This window comes from Acartia tonsa, chromosome 10 (genome assembly GCF_053477335.1).
Source record: "Acartia tonsa isolate MP-2025a chromosome 10, ASM5347733v1, whole genome shotgun sequence".
Taxonomy (NCBI): Eukaryota; Metazoa; Arthropoda; class Copepoda; order Calanoida; family Acartiidae; genus Acartia; species Acartia tonsa.
The window spans coordinates 9,473,397-9,493,512 of record NC_137269.1 but is presented as its reverse complement, the minus strand read 5'-3'; the positions used below and the strand labels follow the sequence as shown (position 1 = coordinate 9,493,512).

The window sequence follows — 20,116 nt, the reverse complement described above, 5'->3', positions numbered from 1 at the left end:
TCCGATTTGGCGCCACATTGAAATGATTTAAAGATCCAGCTCTGGATTCACTGTTAGGGACCTTTTTCGTCTGCTAGCTAATTACTTTCTGCTCTTTTGTAGCGACTTGTCTGTGTTAATATTACCGAAGCTATTGTCTGATATCCAAAGATCCAATTGAAAGTCGGCACAGGGTCCATGCGGTAGGAATACCCAGCTTATTATTAATGCACAGAAAAAAGATTTAAATTGTAGACGAAATTTAAGAATTTAATGCAAGAGTAATCAAATCTTTTTTTTTGCAAATTAAACTAAAATTTATGAAATACTTTGCTTTGCTAAAATGAGCACTACTTTATCTTGTTTTAAAATCTTTTTGAGCTAAACTTTTTTTTGATATTTTTGGCAATATATTTTCTCTGTGGGCTTGATGAAAATGTTAATTTCTGATGTATAAAAGTCACTTTAACAATTTTGTACAATAAAAATGAATTGTACAGTATTAATCCTTAGATTAAATGTCAGATCAAAAATGATTAGCAAAAATGGTGGTTTTTATTGCCTTTTCTAGTATTAAAGCTAAAATTATTATTATGTATTAAAAGATCATTTTAGTAAAACTAGTGTTATACTGTATTTCTCAATCTAAACAATGAAAATCTTACAAAACACAGGATAACGGGCGTGCAGGAGGGGGATATCAACATTCCCCCCTTAAGAAATGATATTTTTAGCCTCTTGAAGGTTCATATCCTCTTGGCAAATCTCTATTCATAAGACTACATGGGAAATTTGTTTTTTATTTGTTCTATTTGATAAAACGAGTTTAACAGATAAAAGGCAGTACAAAATGTGAAAATCCAAAAATCCTCTACAAATTTTATGATATTCAATGCACAAAAGAAAAAGGTCAAAACTGTTTGATTAGAGTTATTTAAAAATCAAGTTTAAACTTTTGCAATAGGAAGAGATTAAAATGATATTTTTAGCATTTTTGGAAAGAAGGGAATACAGGATTTATGTTTCAATTGTCAAGACTTATACATAATTAGGCCAAATAAACTGATTCCGTATCATTTTTGATAAAACATGTATTATTTGTTATTTGATCAGTGATAAAAGAGGTTAAAATTAGAATATAACCAAAAGGCTCCAATACAAACAACGTCTAATTTTGTTAGCTAAATATGATAAACTTTAGGGTGTAAATCTAGAGTTCTAAATTTTCCATGTACCATTGTTACTTTTGATATTTTTACTTTTTTAGCCTGTATGAAAACCATGTGTAACTTTGCATTAGTGCACAGTTCTTTAACCATATATTTCAGGTTTTCAAAAGTAGCCGGTGTTACAAGTCCTTGCTTCTGTCAAATTTCATATATGATAATTCATACTCCTTAGGCCTGCATGAAAACAATGGGTTTAATTGCATTATCACAAAATTATCTTAAATTGTTTTATTTTTTAGGACTCGTATGGCAGCCCAGTGTCCCCAGTTCTTGCACCTGACAACACCGCTCTGCCAGCCACCGCCAGCAATTCTGCTGCTGCCCCAGTAGCCCCTCAGGAACATTACTTAAAATAATAGACATGATTGTTTTTAATAATTATACGTGCAATTTATTTCACTATATTTGATAATGTTTAGAGTTCCCATTTAGATTTAACTTTTACCCTTTTAATCATGGATGCAATAAACTTTCTTTCAGTGACGTGTATAGGGTTTTGCCAAAGGGGTGTGTTAAGCGCACATGAAAATTTTGACACACCGTTAAATTAAACTTGAGGTCTGTAAGCTTTAGGGGTGTGTATTATAGAGCACAAGAGTGGTTTTATTTTAGTGACAGAGGGCCGAATCCCAACCACTAAATGTCCTTACTCTACTTAATCTACATTCCCAAAAGTCAAAAAAAAAAGTATCCTTTGACCAATTAATCGTAAACTAAGTAACAAAGTACTTGTCTGGATAGGATGCATATGGTAGCCCAGTGAGCCCACTGCTGACACCTGGCGGAGACTATGAGGATGCTATTGATGCTAGGGATAGTGCTGCTAATGGAATTGCTCTGATCCAGTCCACCTTACAACAGGTAAGTCATAGTAAAGTCTTCATTTGAAACCTCTAGTGAGAAAAGGGTTGATTAATTTAATTGTTTAAATTAACACAAGGAAAAAATATGACAAAGCAGTATAGATTTTGTTTTAATGTTTTTATTTATCTAAAGTTGCATTTATTTATTACATTTGATAAAGATGGTTAACTTTTTTTAATACAGCCACCTAGTGGTATAAGTTTAAACTAAAATGTTGTTGTTGCAACAATGAAACTAATCATAATGTTGGTTTAACTTTATTATGCGACATCTATTGAGATAATGTGAACTAGTATGTCTTTATTTGAAATTATAAAGATTATTTTGTAAGTAGTGCATAAATTTATATCCTATAATATAAATTATTAAGTTTTTTGGTCTATAGCTTAAGATTTTCATAACAACTGAACTGATTGAGTTCTCTATTTTATGGATGATTCTTAGAGGTCCTGGGATAGTTTTTATTTATTCTTATCTCAATATCTGGATGGTTTAAGGCCATTTCTCTGCCCAAGATGCTAGGGGTGCAGCCGCTAGTTTTTAGATAATACAATTAACCTTTTGACCTAAGTGGTAAAAAATGCATAAACAGAGCAGTAAATTTTCCCATAATTATGATCTACTAGTGGTATGTTAATGCCATGCCATGCTTAAGATGATAAATTTGTCAGGACCTCGAAATTTCTAGGCAACGTCTGTAGAATTTGTTTTGATCCTACCCTCCCCCCCCCCACCCCCATAATAAAAGAAAATTATTCGGGTAAAGTCCTTTTAGTGACAACGGCCCTGAAGAGGCTTTTTGTTGTATTTTCATAGGAGATTTTCACCTATTTCTAGCCCCTGCGGGGCAATCACCTGACCTAAAATAACCTATCAAAAGTAACTGTCAATTTATACGACGAAACGCCCCTTAAGAGGCGTTGTCACGAAAGGGACTATACCCAATTATTTTATATATTTTTGTCTGATTTTTCTGGTATTGAAACTAAACTTGTACAAATTATGATTTAATCTCGATGCCGTTGTCATTTTAAGAAAAATAAAGGATGAATAAAAGTAGGCAAAGGTTTGTTATATGTATAATAGAGACCTATTGATAAGGGTCGTGTAATTAAAGGGTTTGTTATCTGGTATGTTACATTATGAGGTTGCATGAATCAGGTGTATTAAAAATTTATCCATTGTCATTACTTGTAGTGTTAAATAGGGTTCGGCCAGATCCTTTTTTGGCCGGATTCTGAATACCGGATATCCTGCATGAGAAATCAGCCGGATATCCGGTATCCGGCCGTATATCTGGAAAATTACTGGATATCCGGCCGGATAACCGGATATCCGGCATTATAAATCAGCTGGGTATCCGGTATCCGGATAGTTTCAATATCCGGTATCCGGCCGGGTATTGAAAATGGCCAGATATCCGGCCAAACCGAATATCAGGTCAAACCCTAGTGTTACATGGAGTGGGCGAAGGGGGGGGGGGTTGTAAGGGTTTAATGAACCTGCACCAAAAACTTTGTCATAATTTTAGTTCATAGTTACACATTAAGGACTAAGAGTTATTAGAACAAAAACTGCACGATTTACCGATCATAGGGGATGGTCACATTAAAGCTTTACTTAATAAGTATCTCCATTTAAAATAAGGATATATGTCTGCCTTTCTATATTTTTACTAAAAGATCTCTAAAATGACTGAATTTAGAAGTTGAAACTTTAAAGTAAATCTTCTTGTAGAGCCCGTAATAGTTATTTCTCTCATCGTATTATAAACAGCTTTTCGCGGATATAAAATGTCCAATTTCAAGATTAAAACCAGTTTTTTTAGCCCCGAGATGTTGTTTTTATCTTGTGATTGTACATTTTTATATTCATAGAAAACTGGATGTAAAACGATGCTAGCCATAGTTTTTTAGTATGGATGAGAACCGGTTGTAATCCACTGGATATAAATAGGTTTCGAATTAATACGAGAAAGGTTTTCATTTATTCCCTTCCCTCCCATTCATTTGACGTCCTCAATCATGATTTTAAAAGTTTCTCTATGCCTCTAGGGACACAGCTGTTCGTCTTTGTTAGACTGCTTGTTAATAGCATACATAATAGCTCATTTTTAATGATTTAAAGTGTAAAATACACCTATCTACTAATTTAATAACTGAGTAAATTAGATTTATAACCATCTCATACGGTCGTTAAATGGGGTAGGGGGTTATTCATGCAAGTTAAAAAATAGCAAATAATAACAATTTTGATTTGTTATACAATACATATTAGATTTTACAAATAAAATAAATGGGGTATTCCTGTACAGTTTTTTGTTTCGGAATGAATATTTCTTACCCAAGGGAATAAATGATGGACCGATAGTGATACCCGGGATATAAATGATCATACCCGGGAAATAAATGAATATTTACATCCACTATTTAAAGGGTCGTTTATATGGGAATGAGTTATTTAAGCAAACAAATGATTAGCTAACGCTCGATCATTTAATACCTTGGGATTTAAATATCCATTTATGCTAAATTTTGTTTGCTTAAATAACATTCTATTGCAACAAAAAGGTGATGTTAGCAAATAATTTCTTGAATAAAATCATAAAACGTTTTTTCATTTAATTTTCATTTTTTTCACTGTTGTGTTTTTATTTGACATTAAAAATAAAAATTATAAAAAATCTTCCAAATCAAAGAGAAAAAATCTTTGAATTATTGGTCAATTTAAGTTCAAAGATTTTTTTATTGTAAAAATTTAATTTTTTAAAAATATTTTAGAAAAAAAATCTTCTAACAAAAAAAAATTATCATAATCCAAGATGGCGTCAATACATGTAAAATAATATTTTCAAAACAAAATATTAAAACTTGAATATCTTTTTTCACAGATTGAATTTCAAAAATCGGTCTGACAGTTTTTTCAAAGTCAGTATGATCTATCGAATGAAAAAGGTTTGAAACTGATAGAACATTTCTTTATACTAAAACATATTTTTTCTCCCGTTTTTTCCCACACTTCCAAAAAATGAAATTCAATGAAAATTAAATGGTTCTCACGTTAAAAAAATTTTCTCACGGGTCCTAAAAATGAAATTAAATGAAAAACATATGTACCATTTAAATGAAAATTAAATGGTTCCCACATTCTAAAAATTTTCCCACGCTTGACATTCTTGAAAAAACCTAATTAATTGAATATTTAAACAAACTGAATATCGCGTTTTTTGCAATGGAATGATAATTTATTACAAGTTGTTTTGTAACTCATATTTAGAGACAACAAGAAAAGGGGCATTTCTTATCATGAAATAGCCCTAAACCAACTTAGGATGCTATAGGACTTCCATGCAAAGAATAATGTAGTATTCCTATTTATCTAACTAGCGGCTCGCCCATAGCCTCTAGTCATGGGCCTTTTTTAGGGGGGAGGGGGGTTCCAAATAGCCTAAAACCACCACAGGACCAGTAGGTATATTCCCTGAAGAGTAGAATCAAATCTGTTCTGTGGTTACCGAGATCCTAAGCTTCAGACGGACGAACGGGCAGACATCATTCTACTTTTCCATCCAACAGAGATTTTTCTAGAAGATTAAAATAATATTCTGATGTTTTTGGGCATTGGCTGTATTTTTTTGCTGTAATATTTCGCTGTTATTAAAATTATATAGAAAATACCATAGCTCGTTCTAGAGTTCAAAAGAAATCTCTAATAGATCACGTTAAATACCCATTTAATCTATATATATAATACTTATCAATTTAGGCCTCTTTGGAAAAAAAGTTACCTATTTTTCTTTTATTCTTTCGCTATAAAAATTTGTATTTCGTATTTTATATGGCATAACAATGGCTATAGATTACCTGGATATTTTTTTACAGGAAATTTTTGCCGTCCATTTAGGTTGCTAATATAGTCCACAGTTATTGGTCAATACATTCCTTCATGGACAGGGGAGTGATGGGGGGTATTGTTATATTAGCCAGCTGAGAGAAAAATTTCATCTCACACAATATTCACGTATTCTATATCCATTAGACTAAACTTTTAAAAAAATTTGTAAATGCATTATTTTACACCTAAAACATGATATTGCAGATTTGATGACTTTTTTAGTTTCTTAAACAGCTCTAATAGGCCTATTTAGGCCTATTCATTTTATGTTTATGTTTGAGTTTGGTGGATGCTGTGAGAATTGGTGCAAAAAATATGACGTAACAAAAAAAATAGCCAATGAGAGGCCGTTATTGACCAATGGCGGCAATGGTAGTGGCCGCCATTGGTCAATAACGGCCTCTCATTGGCTAATTTTTTTTGTTACGTCATATTTTTTGCACCAATTCTCACAGCATCAGTTTGGTGCTACGTTTATATCGAAAATTAGAATTTTACTGGTTCAGATTGGTCAGAAGCTATACATTAATATTAATAGTACTAGGGGAAAGTCTTGGCCAAAAACAGGCGCAACCATGCACTGTTAGAACGTCTTTTTTTAAAGGAAACCCATGAAACATTTTTATGCTCTTTTTCCTAACACTTGATCTAATATAATTTCATTTTTATGTATGATGTCACCCTTGTTCATTCATGGTTAGGTCTGTTTAAGTGTTGAAACAAAAATGCTAATGACTTTTTCTCTCTTATCTAGGGGCTTCTCGTTAATATAGCCAAATAGTTTCGAACCTGCCCACAAACAAATTCTAGACTTTCTGACAAATTGGTCCTACGGTATCATTCATATTTTATGTCAAATATTTTTATGATAATGTTTTAGCTATTTTCTTTTTTCAGCTGGTTTGTTTGAAAACTGCTGCCTGATTTTTCGGCACGAACTGAGATGTTATCTTTTTCTCACTATTTGTCAAATTTTGATGCGAGATCGGTCAGATATCAGGCACATCCCATGGTTCATTTAGTCTATTGTTTAACAACAGAATTAAAACCTAATTTGTGCTTTGAACAGCCTAAAAATTTGCTGTAAATGGCTAATACTTTATATATAAAACTAGCGGCTACGTCCCTAAGGCCTCTAGGGAAACATGAGGGGGGGGGGCAGTTAAAAAAAATAGTTAAAAACCTTTCCTGGACCTATAAGAAGCTTCACTGTTAAGGAGAACCATATTGGTTCAGTGGTTCAGCGAGATCCTTCACTACAGACAAAAAAAGCTTACTACTTTATATAATAGGATAAACATTTTAATAAAATAATAAAAAAGAAGAGCTTTTAACATCAAACAAAGGTTTCAAAAACATGTCTTTTTAACAATGATGTCTTGGGAGTTTTTAGTGAAACTCTTTATTTAGCTAATAAACAGAGGTGGGTTCTTTAATAATCAAACATCGCTGAATCGGCTATAGTAAGTGTTCTAAAATCATAGAATGGTTGTTAACATAAGATTTTATTTTATTTTCGTAGATTTTTAATTTGATTTTAGAGGATTTTTTACAAAAACAATTTTGATGATCTGGCTGAAAAATAATGTTTATCCCCAATGATGATACACAAAATTACCTCTTCTGTAGATGAAAATTATTGGTTGAAACGTTTAAACACTCAACCTAATGAATTAACCAACCAAATTTAAAGTCCCCAAAGTTGTTGAGCCAACGAATAAGGAAACGTTATTGTAAAACTTTGGAGACTTGTTTTAAAAAGCCCATTGTCCCCTCTCTCTCTCTCTGATTTTTCCAGCTTTACTGTAAATGAGAATCATGTAATTTAAATTATGGAGTTGCTATGCTTACAGAAATATGTCTCTTTTAACCTCCTATCTTTTACTGAGTTGCAATTACTAAAATAAATATACACACAATGACGTCAATAACCATACAAGCGAAGATATGAAAGACTTCGGGTATAGTACTTTTACTGACAACGCCTTTTAAGGAGCGTTTCGTCATATTTTTACAGTAGCTTTTAGGTTAGGTTAGGTTAAGTTAGGTTAGGCAATTGACCACGCAGGGTTAGAGCCCCCGCAGGTGCTAGAATTAGGAGAAAAACTAATGTGAAAATACTTAGAAACGCACCTTAAAAAGCGTTGCAATGAAAATGACTATACCCGAAACTTCTTTCCTCATTAAAAATAGTTCTAAACTTGTTTAATTTATGTTATATTGTTAGAAGAAAATTTATTGGTAGAAAATATTTGCTTTAAAAAATTATGTTTGTCACTTTAAAGTTCGTGAAAGATGGTCACTAAATAAGATTAAATTAGACATCATATTTGATAAACCTTATTTCATAGCATTTCCGGGGTATTTCAATTTTAAGTAGCGAAGCTACTCTATAATTATAAATTGCCGTTTAATCATACATCTTAACGTTTAAGCTAATAATTAAAATGGACTAATGAGAAGATTTCTATGACAACAAAGCATTTATTCTATAGTTAACATAGACGTCCAAGTATGTGAATACAGTAGATTACCACCTCAATTCTTTGAAACCAAATTTTTAACCAACGTTTACAAAAAAAAAGCTTGGACTTACTATCTGCTAGTCTTTACTGTGGTAAAAATCAAATTGTCATGAGCTTCGCTACTGCTGGATTTTGCCATTCTTTTTTCAATGTCGAAACATTATTTAAATTCTAGTGTAATATCCCTGGCCCCTAAAAAAATATTGCTTTATTAAGAAACTAGCGGCTACTTCCCTAGTATCTAGGGGATCAGTTAAAGGTTATAGAAATAGCCTAAAACCCTCCTAACACTAATATAAAAATAAATTAGCTTATAACCATCACAGGACCTATGGGAAGCAGGTCTAAAAAAGTTAACTCTATCAATGTCATTGAGATCTTAAGCTTCAGACAAAAAATCCTTACTACTTTATAGAATACTAACATCTAGGGGCTTTGTGTTCGAATTAAAAAGGTAAGAAAATAGCCTAAAACCATCCAGGGACAAATGTGAAGCTTCCCTTAAAAGGAGAATTCAATCAGTTCCGTGGTTATTGAAATCTTAAGCTTCAGATGAAAAATCCTTACTACTTTATAGAAACACAACATTTTTTAATTGTCTTCTTTGTTTAGGCTAACCCCTTGCCGGCCAGTTTTGAAGAGGTGCAGCCCAGGAACCCAGCCCCCAGCGCCGGAACAGCTGACCCGGATCCAGTTGATGTGTACGGCTCCGCTCTGGCTCCAGTTGGCACCTCTGCTCCAGGTGGGTTGCGTGAATAAAGCCTTAATGTCACGTATGACGTCATAAAATCCATCTCTTTTCGGGAGGTTTCCTTTCCCACTTCTCCTCTCATCCTTCCTTTTTAAACGTATTTTCATGACGTCACACGTGAGATTTTAGGCTTTCTCATTTTTAAGGAAATACAGCATTGACCGATTAATTAATGTACTTCCCTAATGATGATACACAAAATTACCTTTCTGTTCATCAAAATTAGTGGTTGAAACGTTTAAACACATTATCATAATGAATTAACCAATCAAAATTCACCAAAAAGTCCCCAAACGTTTTAAGCCAACGAATAATAAAACGTTATTATAAGACTTTATGGACTAGTGTCATAAATAGCCCTGTGTCCCCTCTTTCTTCATATGGGTTGTCACATCGTAGAAGAACAGGACCAATATACGTTAAAAAGAGGGGGAGGTAAAGGGGTATTTACCCCCCTAAAACTTTGAATTTTGAAAACCAACAATTTATCCTTCTAAAAAAGCTTGAACGTCCTGGCTATGACTGATTAAGACTTCCCCCATAGATCAATAAGTAAATTTAGGCATAGCTTCCCATTAATATCAAACTTTGCTGATTTCTGTAACAGATAATGTATAATTTCGAAGGTATAGCAAGTTGATAGTCTTTTTAAAGTTTCCGTAAGTCAGTTTTGATCTTGTTGAATTTTTAGATATATTTTTTTAAGTGCAGTCATTGATAAAATCGCTTTTATGAAAGGTGTCAACCTTGTTTTTTTATATTTCTTTTCTTTCAGGCTATTCTCTCTCTCTCTCTCTCTCTCTCTCTCTCTCTCTCTCTCTCTCTCTCTCTCTCTCTCTCTCTCTCTCTCTCTCTCTCTCTCTCTCTCTCTCTCTCTCTCTCTCTCTCTCTCTCTCTCTCTCTCTCTCTCTCTTTCTCTCTCTCTCTCTCTCTCTCTCTCTTTCTCTCTTTTTCATTCAAATCTTCTAAATTCTAGTTTTGTATTTCATATACTTCCTTTTTTCTATCATTCTATATCTTTTTCACCTTCGAACTATGCAAAATAAAACCTTTAAAGTAAATAGTACTTTTTGAGGAAAATGTTCCAAAAAAATTGGCAAGATATTTGGGCGTTTTCTTCGTAACACAGTGATGTGATTATATCCTATTCTTCGTTGTACTCGGAAGCAGACGTACACACAGACAGACAGACGAACAGACGAACGGACGGGCATAGGTATTAGTCGGGAACAAAGGGAAAGCCACTTAGCTTTCCCCTTAACCATCAAGGGTTTAAATGGGGAGGGGTATTGTATTAAATCTTAATTTTAGATAGATGTCAAAGCTGCTTATAGCGCCCTTAAAAGATATGACGTCATACGATACAAATGACCAGTGATAAATATTATACATTTTAATTGACCTGCAATGGTAGGCTAGTACGTAGTCATATTTTATAAGCAACATAGGCTGCTTCTAGATGTCAATTTTCAAATAAATTGTTATTATCTAAAACTTCAAAAAAATATTAATAAGATTGTATGACATAATTTAAAGATGTTTAAGTTGCAAAAAAAATCATTAAAATTGTATTTAAATTCTATTAGGCCATCAATTAAGATTATGTCTCTTATTTTTAGTAGCGAAGCTACTCTATAATTCACAATGTCCGTCCGTCCGTCCGTCTGTCCGTAATTAATGAATCGGGGGAAACGTGATTTTCTCGGCTCCTATTCAAGATAGACAGCTATAATTTTTAGTGAAGATTCCCACTATATATGCCCATCTAATATATACATTGTTTTGTCCGTCTGTTTGTTATTTGGGGGTGCTAGATCGATTCCTAGATTTTTACGTTTTCGTGATTTTCAGGGATTAATTAATTTTATATTCTACATATTTTCACCAAGTTTTATTAATATTTTTGTATTAATTGGGGTGCTAGATCGATTCCTAGATTTTTTAGGTTTTTATGGTTTACTCAATTCCTATTCAGGATTGACGGTTGAAATTATCAGGGATTGAGTATGATCATGTTCTACACATTTCCATCAAGTTTCATTAAGATTTCCCTATTTAACAAAAATATTAATATTTATTATATGACACTGCTTTATAGTATTTTTTTCCTGATATACAATCATAATTTTTGAGCTTCGCTACTTATGGATGTTGTCATCCTTGTTTTATTTTCAATTTACTTTTAAATGTATTACATATTCCTTTACCCCTATAGAATATTCAAAACTATTAAAAACATAACTCTTTAATCTGCCTTTTTTACATTTTGAAGAAGAAGGCATAGCAAAACATGTTTTAATGTTTTCATTTAACTTTCATATGTTTTACATATTACTTTAACTCTATAAGATATTCAAAATTATTTGAAAACTAACTCTTTAGCCATCCTTCAATAACTCAATTTAAACCGCCAAGGAGTAGAAATAGCACTACATGCAAAGACGTCAAAGCTTTTTTAGGGGGAGGGGGGGCATTTTCTTAATAATTTTTTAAAAGTATTACATATTACTTTAGCCCTGCAAAAGAAGATATTCCAAACTACGTGAATATGTTATGAATGTAAACTCTCTCGTCATTACTTCCTCAAATATGTATATTAGATAGATATCTTACAGCCTTCAAAAACTGAGTAAAGAAACACTCTTATCTATATCTATATCATATTTTTTTTAAATATTCAGTTCTGATGAAAAAATACAGTATTGAAAGTTTTGACACATTTAACTATTGTTATCCTTTAATAAAAATTAAGATGGTTTTATGTAAGAAAAAATCTAAGAAATAGCTGCTCCGATTAGGCTATTCTGCTCAAGCATTCATAATTCAAATAGCCTAAAACCGTCACAGAACCCATGTGAAGCTTACCTAACATAGAGAACCTAATCAGTTCAGCAGTTATTGAGATCTTAGGCTTTCTACTTTATAAAATAGGATTTTTATGAAAAGAAAAATTGTTATTTATATAAAAAAAGTAAGTGATTGACTGTCTTTTTTAAAACGAAGAGAGGAAGGAAAATTGAGTTAAAACGCTCTGTTAGTCAGGGAGGGAGGGGACAATGGGCTGTTTATTACACCATCCCCAAAGTTTTATAATAATGTTTTCTTATTTGTTGATGTACCAACTTTGGGGACTTTTATTAATTTTTAATTGGTTGGTCAATTCAGTTGGGTGTCCAAATGTTTCAACCATTAGTTGTAATCTAGAGAAAGGGTAATTTTGTGTATCATTATTAGGAATGTACATCAATTTATCGGCCATTGTCTTATCCATTTAGATGCCTGTCTGTTAGTAGACTCCTCTTCTTAGTAAACATTTAGGAATTGGTAAATTGTGTGTAAAATTTACATTTTTTGTTAATTTTGGTATTTTCCCATAAAAAGCTAGTTGATCACTATTTACTCCCCCACCCTCTGCCACCCCTTATTCTTAAATAGATTGAATATAAGAGTGGGGAGGAGGGAGGGGTGTTAGTTTTTTTCTGGTGTCTAACTCCTGTGGGGGACCCAAAATCTGCGGGGCTGCCCAGTACTAAATATAACCTAACCTAATCTGACCTGAAGGAATGAACAAGCAAACTAAAAACTACCCCAGCCTTTATTATTTTTAATTTTTTCAAAACAAGTATGAGGGGGAGGGCCATTAAGTGCCTTGAGTTTTGTCTAAAGTGCCAAGACCCTAAGATTATATCATTTGAAGGTCTACCTTTCCATTTTCGTATTCGTGGACAACGTCTAAATAATGCTCAAAATAATTTTATTTCGTATTCATTAGAAACCAATTAATATCCAGTGGATTAGAACCGGTTCTCATCCATACGAAAAAACTATGTCTAGCCTCGTATTATATCCATTTTTCTGCAAATATAAAACTGGTTTTAATCTTATAATTGTACATTTTATAACCTCGGAGAGCTGTTTGTAATACGATGCGAGAATAGTTATTTCTCGCATCGTATTATAAACGGCTTTTCGCGGATATAGAATGTACAATTATAATATTAAAACTAGTTTTTTAGCCCCGCGTTGCCGAAGGCACGGGCTAAAAAAACTAGTTTTAATCTTATGATTGTACATTTCTATATTCGTAGAAAGCTGGTTATAATACGACGATAGAAATAGTTTTTTCGTATAGATGAGAACCGATTCCTATCCACCGGATTCGAATGAATACGAGAAATAACTATTCTTTTATTTTTATATTCCTTTATCCTTTACAGTACTTTACATACAAATATTTACATTAGTACTGACATTTTCATGTGGTTATCAGAAAATGGTCTCACTTTTTATTTTACTTTTGTACTATAAATTTTGTATAAGTTTTTTATATAAGGATTAAAGCCATTTTTTCCTAAACCCAAAGCAATTACAGATTACTATTTCTTTCACTATTTAAATGTATAAATATTAAAGAAAACTTTGTATATGTTAAGGTCCTAGGACAAACGCAGGAATCCCAAACGTCGGAGTGGAAACTTAACCTAACCTAACCTTTTTAAAACTATATTTTAGGTTTTTAAATGCCTAAACCCTGCGGTTGCTTATTTGTATATTCATATCTTAACCTAACATAACCTGTATAGAAATACTTAATTAAATTAATATTTTAACACTCCTGCGTTTGTCCACTCCGACGTTTGGGACTCCTGCGTTTGTCCTCTCCGACGTTTGGGACTCCTGCGTTTGTCCTGGAACCTATTTTAACAGTACAACAAAGAAGACCATTTTACCGCAACCATGCATATGATAATATTATTGTTATTTCTGTATACATATTTTGATATTAACTCTTTTATTCAAAGAATGGTATATATTTAATGAAAAACAATTGGAATTAATCTAATAATTATTATTTTAATATACATAGAAAATTGTTTAAAATACGATTCAATACATTAAATTTCAGTATGGCTGTAAACTGGTTCTAATCCTGCGTATATTAAGCGGTTTCGAAGCCATACTGAAAAATTTCGAGATTGATCCCAACATTTATACCTTTTTTTCAATTAATAGATCAATTTTTGATTTAATTTTTTACATTAATTTAATATTAAATTTTTGGAATGAACAACCAAATCCTTGCGATAGTTGTTAGGAACTAAAAGTCATCTTCATAAAGTCATTAAAATACAATAATTTGACTTATTAATTAAATTTAGCTTTTTAGGTGTTTTTTAATTCAAAAAGTTAAACATTTACAATATGCGTCAAAACCACTCTTAAAATTAACAAAAAAAAGGTGATACCTGTCTTCCCCTTTTGTGCCCCCTTAAATTACAACCCCCCCCCCCCCCATTTGGCAAAACACTGTGCATGCCGCTAAACTAACTATAATAAAAAAAATTGTGAAATAAACTTTATTTTATATTCAAATTTTTCACAAAATTTAGTGCCTGAGGAAATCTTCACTCAAGATTCAAGCGAGCCTACTTCCTTCGACAGCTACGGTGGTTTGGCGGCTGATTCTGCATCTGCTGCAGCTCCTGCTGCCGGCCAGGCGGATGATATTGACAGCTATGGAGTTGAAGAGTTTGATAACCGCGTACAAGACGTCAATGCCCAGGTAAGAGCATAGTAGAATTACTAGAAAGACTCAAATTAAAAACTGTATAATCCTTATAATAAAGTAACAGGATGTCTGTTTTTTTAAGTGTGTCTGTACCGAAGGATCTCAATATTTGGACCGTCTTGGTTCTCTTTTATAATGTAGCTTCTCATAGGTCCTTTTTTTATAACCACTACCCTCCCAAAAGAAATCGCCCCTAGACTAAATGACCCCATAAAAAAAAAGATTTACTTTTATTGAAATTAAAATCTAAATTGGAGTTGGTCGACCTCCACCCTTCCCCTTTAAGGGCCACTAGAGGCCTCTAGGGCATTGGCGCCCAAGCATTTTATTTTGGGGGGGGGTAAAAAAAATTTAAGGGGGGGGGGGTAATTCGTTTTTTTGGGGGTGTAAATACCCCCTCCTAAATGTTTGGGGGTAATTTTTAAATGGGGGTGGGGGGAAATGAAAAAATATTTGGAGCACCCCAAAATTTGTTTGGGGGGGGGGGGGTAATCACCCCATTACCCCCCCCCCCCCCTTGGACGTCTATGCTCTAGGGGCATAGCCGCTATTTAAATGTAAATGAAAGGTTAATAGTGACACAGATGTGTTGGAAAATTAACATAAAAATATGGAATTATAGAGTAGCCAGCTAAATTATAATGAATTTCTTATTCCGTAATATACTTGAACTTTACTGATTTGTCTTTAATTCCAAGGATCTAAAGGGATAAGACAATTGCCGATAAATTAGTGTACATCCCAAATTATGATACAAAAATTACCCCTTCTGTTGATTACAGTTAGTAGTTGAAACGTTTTGACACTCAATTTAATGAACCAACCAATTAAATTCAATAAATGCCCCCAAAGTTGTTGAGCAAACGAATGGAAAACGTTATTATAAAGTTTTTGGGCCTTTATTCGCAGCCGTATACATAGTGCATCCGCTCGTCGTTGGGGATTTGAATCTCAGCCCATACCATGACACAACTAAAGACGTTAAAACTTGTACTACAATTGCTATGTTAGATGCACGAAATTAATGTTAAGAGGATAGGGGTAGAATTCCTTGGCTCAACAGAAGCAAAGGGTTGGTTTTCTGCTATATTTTCTTGAGTTTAGTGTTGAAGCCACTAGTTGTCTTAAAAGTCAACTACTAATTTTACATAACGATCTAAAGTATAGATGTGTATACAGACAACTATCTCCATTCCTTTTTCAAAGACCACTTTCGTCTGCTTCTAAATTATTTTCTGCTATTTGGCTGTGTTAATATAAGCGACACCATTGGTCGATTTTCAATGACCCCATAGAAAGGTTGCACAAGGTGGTTGCGATGGGGAGATACAGTTATTTAACCCTTTCTTCCTCTTGTGATTTACTCTAATGTGTACATAAAAGTAAATTATATTTGTGAAAACTAAAATTTCATATGAATATTTTCCTAAATCTTCTTCACTCAAATGTTATTGTTCATACTTTTATGCTAAAAATAAATATATCATCAAAACAAGCCAACTTTTAAATTTTAGTTTATTCTGATACTACCTTGTCAATTACCTCATACGGGCGGAGATGCTGTCCATAACATATAACGAAATGGTCTAACAACCAAGGATAACAAAAGGAAACCAAATGTCTCCTTTTCTGTCCAAACACCCAACAGACAACCAACCCTTTGATTGAACGACCTTTGTCTGAGAATTCCTAACAGTGCATGGTAATAAGTTACGCCTGTTTTGGGCCAAGGCATTCCCCCTACTCTAACTATTAATGTCGCGCACCTGACAAATTAGCAGTAGGAACCATTTTTAACGTCCTTAGTTATGATGCGGTGTTAGGCCGAGATTTTAAAGTTTTCATCAAAATTCAATAAAAGTAGTCAAAGGTTTTTAACTAACGAATAAGATAACGTGGTTGTAAAACTTGTACCAATTGTTGTGTCTTCTTCGTTTTTTATCAAAGATTTAAATTTTAAAAATATAATAGCCTAAAATCATACCGGGACCTATGAGAGGCTTCTATGGAGAACTCAAACAGTTCATTAGCCATCGAAATTTGAAAAACAGACAAAAAAACTTACTGCTGTATACAATCGGATACTTTTCTAATAATAATACTTTTTTCAATCCTTTTTTAGCTGGTTTTAGAAAACACTTTTTCCAAAAGTTTAAAATTGTAGATTCTCTCATTTTGCCCAATTTTGCGCATAATGAATTGAGATCATACTACGAATATGGGGGTAGTTTAATGGAAGATAATAAAATAATAAACATAGGACACCGAATGACAGGTCCAATAAAAAAGGGCTTAATTAGATGATTTTCGGTCAATTTTTCTTGGTGAATTGTCTATAATACGATACCATACATGATTTTCCAGCATGATTTGGAACAGGTTCTATTCCTGTGGACATCAAACTAATTCCCGGAAATATGCTTATAAATTGTTTGAAATGTCTAATTCGGTTAAAACCCTTTTTCACTTGGGAGTACTGTAAATCAATGTGTAATTTTGCATTTGAGGATAGTTAAATTACACTGGTCCCTAAAAGTTTTATGATAACTTTTCCTATTCGTTGGCTTAACAACTTTGGGGACTTTAGTGAATTGTGATTGGTTGGCTCATTAAATTGAGTGTTAAACCGTTTCAAAAATCTTTTTAATTTACAGAAGGTTTTTTTTGTGTATCATCATTAGGAATGTACATCAATTTAACGGTTATTATCTTATCTCTCTCTAGATCCTAACACCGATAAACTTACAAAGCTATAGGGTCTATTATTTATACGATTGATGTAAATATTTTGCTATTCTGAGAATTTTTTTGTTTGGAGCGTAGGAACTCCAAATCGAACAGTGTGTGTGTGAAGGTCGAATTTAAACATGGGTCTGGGACAGGGAGTGGTAAACAGCTATTTTATTTAATTTTAATCCCAAAATGTATGAAACAAATTGGTCTTTTTACCATAGACGTCCAAAGGGGGGGGGGTAATGGGGTGATTACCCCCTCCCCCTTAAAAAATTTACCCCTCCCAAATAAAAAAGCTTGGACGCCCCTGCTTTTTATTTTAAAAATTTGAGCAAGGGGTGTATATAAAACTACAATATGATAGATCATAGTCAAGTAGCGATAACTAATTCAAAAATACTTTATTCTTTTTTTCAGCAAAGCTCCTCTAAAACTTAGTTAATGGGAAAGCTCTTTAAAGTGCCTCAAAAATTACGTCATACAATACAAATGACCAATTAAAGGCCAATACGCAGATTAAATAACCAATGGCAGGCCAGCATACATTTTAATTGACCAATTTTATATAGGTCAGTTGACGTAATTTTTTATAAGCACTATAAATGGCTTCAATTATGGGGAAACGTTTTTTCGGTTTCTGTTCAAGAAAGGTGACTGATTTATTTTTGTACAGATTCTATGTTATTTAAGTTAGAAGGCAGATTTTTTATGAATATTATACTCATCTACTAGATGACTTCTGACTTTTATTTATACAAGTGTTGCTACTTATGGATGTTGTCATCCTGGTTTCTTTTGAAATTAGATTAACATTGCTGTGCTACTTTTAAACATAATTGTCTTGCTTAAATACTTTTCTAACCATGCATAGATTTCAAATTTCTACCTTATCTAAACTGCATTCGCTAATTACTGTATTAATATCTTGAAACAGAGAAAAATAATCGAAAAATTTATTTTACAGAAAAAAGTCTTTTTTTCAGAATAGGTACAACAAAAATTTTAATTGTTATTTATCACATTTTATTATAGACAGCTTTCCGCGGATATCAAAAAATAAGATTGAAACCTATTTTGTTTGCCCACAGTGGCCGAAGGAAAGGGATAACAATACTGGTATTAATTTTATGATTTTTTTAATATACCTGGAAAATTGTCTGTAATACAATGATATACATTAATTTTCAGTATGGTTGATAATCGGATCTAATCCTGCGGGTATTAATCGGTTTCGAAGCCATACTGGAATAGTTATTTCTCGCATCGTATTATAAACGGCTTTCCGCGGATATAGAATGTACAATTCTCGGGGCTAAAAAAACTGGTTTTAATCTTATGATTGTACATTTCTATATTCGTAGAAAGCGGTTTATAATACGATGCTAGACATAGTTTTTTCGTATTTATGAGAACCGGTTCCTGTCCATCGGATTCGAATGAATACGAGAAAATTTATTCATAATATTTTCTGAGCCTAAATGTATGTATCTATGAAAATTGCATATTAATGTTACTAATTACTGAATTAATCTTACAACATTTAGAAATGCATTTTCAAGGCATGGGGTTAGAAAAATGTGTATAATAGTCAACTATTTGTTTGGTTTAGCAGATTTTTTTTCGATTTTAATAGATTTTTTAGGTATAGTCGCTTTTGTGGCAACGCCTCTGAAGGGGCGTTTTATCATATTTTCACAGTAGATTTTGTCCTATTTCTAGTCCCTGCGGGGGGCTCTAACCCTGCGGGCAATCACCTAACCTAACATAAAAGTTATTGCGAAAACACGACGTAACGCCCCCTTAAGAGGCGTTGCTACGAAATGGACTATACCCGATATTTTAGATATTTCTAATTAGTATTGGTCAAATTTGGCTACATTAATAATTTCTATTTCTATTTTCAAAAGGTCTATGTTTTTACCTACATTAACTCTTGTAATTTTACCGTTTTTTGTTAAAATTAGCAAAAATAGATTAGAAAATGTTATGAAATTTTTTACGCAATTTTCAACACTATATTGCAACAAAATTTCCCATGAAATTTTAATATTAGAAATTTTGTAAGACATCGCAATCCGTAGCAAAGCTACTCTATAAGGGAAGAAGTCTGTCTGTATGTCCTTATGTCCTCCTGTAACTAATTAAGAGAACGTGTCTTTCTGTCTTGAAATCCTTTTAATAAAGTAACAGGATGTCTGTTTGTCTGTGTGTTTGTACCTCTAGGGGCACTCAGTTTTATACGTTTCTTTATCAATGAACATCTTAAAAGTAAAAAAAAAAGTAATTAAAATTAAAATAGGCAAAAAAGGCAATTAAAGTTCTTACGCGAATAAAAACTAACTAACAACGATCATGAACCTTTTAATGACCCTATAGTTAATAATAGCATTCTTCAAGCAATGGCCAAGTTTTTAAAATATTCTATTTTGAACTGGAAGTTTTATAGGCATATTTAATCTTTGCTGGTTTTCTCGTATTTAAGAATACTAAAACATGTTTTTAAAAATTTGGATTTTATGGTCGTTCAAATAAATATTATTAAAGTTGTCTTATTCGTCTGAACCTTCATGAA

At 32.7% G+C, this 20,116-nt stretch overlaps 1 protein-coding gene across 1 annotated transcript in view; it reads left to right on the top strand.

The window, feature by feature from the left end:
* The window catches only part of LOC145330425 (uncharacterized), a 52,208-nt gene that overhangs the window by 11,758 nt on the left and 20,334 nt on the right, over window positions 1–20,116 (top strand). Inside the window, exons 4-7 of the mRNA XM_080175060.1 lie at window positions 1,448–1,548; window positions 1,952–2,069; window positions 9,104–9,233; window positions 14,633–14,805. Coding sequence (XP_080031186.1) covers window positions 1,448–1,548; window positions 1,952–2,069; window positions 9,104–9,233; window positions 14,633–14,805 — 522 coding nt within the window. The remainder of the gene's footprint in view (window positions 1–1,447; window positions 1,549–1,951; window positions 2,070–9,103; window positions 9,234–14,632; window positions 14,806–20,116) is intronic.